Below are 3,357 nucleotides of genomic sequence, written 5' to 3' on the forward strand. Positions count from 1 at the left end.
TAGATAATTAATAGCCAGAAGGAATGCCCAGTCTTGAGTTAGAAACTGATGCTCAAATTAATGGCAAAGGACATTTTTGAAACAACTGTGAAACTTTGCATAAAAACTAAATAGTAGATAAGATGAAAATGCATTGATGAGAAAGGATGATGATCATTAACTGAAAAAAGCTTATCAAACAGAATTTCAAGAATATTGCTTATAAAAAATAATGTGTCTATATATCTGCACATTTATATATGGAGGGAGAGAGGGATCTAGAAAGACCCGCACTAAGGTGTTAACAGTGATAATTGCTTTCCGGCAGTGGCATCATATTTTTATTTTGTTATTTTATTTTCTAACGTTCTAAAATATCAGTGCATTGCTTATATTAGCAAAAACAGACATAAAGTATTTTTAAATGAATACAAAATAACTTAGTTATATTTACTGAGTTAGGATAAAAGCTTTTTTCCCCAATACCATAAAGTGTTTTTGCTCAGGAACATGAAGCAATAACATGATGATTATAAGTCTGCGGAGGGATCACGTCAAAAAGGTGCAGAGAAGGCATAAAAAAGCCTCATCCCTTTGCAATGTCAGTGTGACCATGGGCACCAGGCTCCTCAGCTGTGCAGCCCTGTGTCTCCTGGCAGCAGGTGCGCCCCGAGCACAAAAGAAAAATCCTTGTCCTCGGCTTGCCAACCCCCAAATCCAAGCTTTTGTTTTGTTTTGTTTGTTAAGCTCTCTCCTGGACTCTTTCTACAGCATCTGTTTCTTTCTCTTACAGGCTCTTTTCATGCCGAAGTCACACAGACTCCAGGATATTTGGTCAAAGGAAAAGGACAGAAAACAAAGATGGATTGTACCCCCGAAAAAGGACATACTTATGTTTATTGGTATCAACAGAATCAGAATAAAGAGTTTACATTTTTGATTTCCTTTCAGGATGAACAGGTTCTTCAAGAAACGGAGCTGCACAAGAAGCGGTTCTCATCTCAATGCCGCAAGAACCTACCTTGCAGCCTGGAGATCCCGTCCTCGGAACCAGGAGACACGGCACTGTATCTCTGTGCCAGCAGCCAATCCACAGCACTGAAATGTCAGTTCCTCTTAGCACACAAACTTGTCACAGGCCCAGCTCAGGAAGCAGGTGATGTATTAGGTTGGAACGGAGTAATAGAAAGTAACTGTAGCCAGTTTAAGCCACAGTGGAATTTAACACAAGGATAAAGCATGTTTAGCAAAAGTCAAGAGGGGATGGACAGACAGTTCTGAAAAGGCACCCTAGGGCTGGGCTCTAGAATGACTCTCTCTCCAGCTCTGATTTTTCTTCAAATTTGGCTACTGCATGCTTTTACCTCCCGTACACCATCTCTTTCTCTCCAGGCCTCATGGTGAGAATGAGATGGTCACTAAAGATTACAAATTCAGTTGCCATCATTTCCCTACGCTGATAAACACCAGCCCAGCTCTTTCTAAGCCTGAGTTCAAAATCCCAGGAGAAAAAACCAGATCGGTCATGCATGATCCAGCCATGAACCTTCTCATAGAGCACTCAGCAGTAGGCATGTATGTATGTATTTAAAATCACATAAATGTTACTTTTCCACTCAGCTCAAGCAAGGGAACTGCTCTGCTTTTCTATATGTACATTCGGTCTGTTGCTTCTATATGATAGAGAGTACTCATATCCATGTCTTCAGAAACACCCAGATTTTCTCCAGTTTCCTGCCAGAATTGAAAATTCTTGCACAAATACCTTCATACACTTGTATGATTGCTTATAGGATTATATGCCCAGAGCAAGTCATGATTGCTGAGACATGGAATTCTATGCATATTTTATCTATTTAAATACCACCATGGGTTCTTCAGGATCACTGTATACATCTGCAATCCCACATAAAAGTAAATGGGGTGTTTTCCTACATCCTAATATCTCCTATAATCATTATCCAGTAATCTAGATTGTTCTTAGTCTAGCAATGTAAAGAGATTCCAATCTCTTTCTCTCTCCACCCACCCCCATCCCCGCCCCACTCACCCACTGCCAGAATATCATCAGAGTTTACCGTAAAGATACAGGTGACAATTTTTTTTAAACTAATAAACCAATAATTTAAAGGAATTGAGAGATTAGTTTATACCACTATAATAATAACTGGCAACAATCTAGAAAGCTGAATAATGTTCTCTCCCTCCTTTTCTTTCTCTTGCATTTTTCTAATTACTAATGAGTTTGAGCACTTCTTCATGTGATAGTGGTCCTGGATTTCTGTTCTCAAAATGGTCTATCCATATCCTCAGGCAAATTCTCTATTGAGAGTTCTATATTTTCCTCAACAATTTGTAGGAGGTCCTGAGATAACAAGATAATAGTCTCCTTTTTTGAAATGTTAGGCACTGGAAATACCACCACCCAATATGGCACCACTCCTGTCCCAGACTTCAAAGAATCAGTAGATGTGGGAGGAACCAGGTGGTCTCTTACCTTAGCAGGTGCATGCATGTTATCTCCATTATGTGAATGATACTTCTATCTTTCACTTCCACTCTGCTGAACGCTCGACATTCTGTCTCTTCCATTATTACTCATGTCTTTAAGCAGCATAGAAAAGTTACCAGCCATGGCTGTCCCCAAACCACTATCACCCATCGATAACTCTTTCTATCCAGAACTGCTGAAAAAAATGCTTCACTCCATTTTGCTGTGCTTTTTCACAATCTGGGGTAAATTTGAATCAAGTTAATTCGTATTACTCTTTTCTAAGTGGGTTATGCTGTCTGGTTATAGCAAAGGACAGAAAAATCTCACACATCTTTTTGGAAGACTTAATACTTGCCCACACATTATCTCTTTTAGGGCCAAATTCCAGCCACTGCAAACACCAATCTCCTTGAGCTCTTGATATGACAGCTAATCCATTTTGATTCCACAAATGCTTGCAGAGCAACTCCCATTCACTAAGACATAAAGGCATTGAGAAATTTTCAGCTACACTACATGGAATTTTGGTCTCTGGGGAAAGAGAGAAGAATAAAAAGAACCATAAAAATGTATTTCAAATAATGTGTATAAGGATGACAAAACATAGATTACTTTCATGGAAAACATTAGAATATTATATTCTCTTTGGGAGTCAGTGGATAAATTAAAACAAATTCCTGAGGAAGTTTGAGAAAAAAAACAAATTTAGGAAAACAAATTTTAAATGATATCCTGAAAACCATCAGGGTTTACCATAAAGATAACAATCTAAAAAAATCAAACAAACAATTTAATAGTGAATGAGAATATGAATACAGAAAATTCATATGAATATGGAATGAAATATTAGTAAAAATATGTTTGAGAACACTTACAAATGAATT

General features: G+C 38.0%; 1 protein-coding gene and 1 gene segment (V, D, J or C); both read left to right on the forward strand.

Moving 5' to 3' along the window:
* Nucleotides 1-3,357, forward strand: part of LOC105546604 — a 261,509-nt gene that overhangs the window by 30,914 nt on the left and 227,238 nt on the right. The gene's annotated exons all lie outside the window — the stretch shown is intronic.
* Nucleotides 593-1,598, forward strand: LOC105546603. The segment is given in 3 exon segments: nt 593-641; nt 773-1,135; nt 1,372-1,598. Coding segments are annotated over 3 exon segments (480 nt in total).

Source organism: Mandrillus leucophaeus, unplaced genomic scaffold, assembly GCF_000951045.1.
Source record: "Mandrillus leucophaeus isolate KB7577 unplaced genomic scaffold, Mleu.le_1.0 Scaffold365, whole genome shotgun sequence".
NCBI lineage: Eukaryota > Metazoa > Chordata > Mammalia > Primates > Cercopithecidae > Mandrillus > Mandrillus leucophaeus.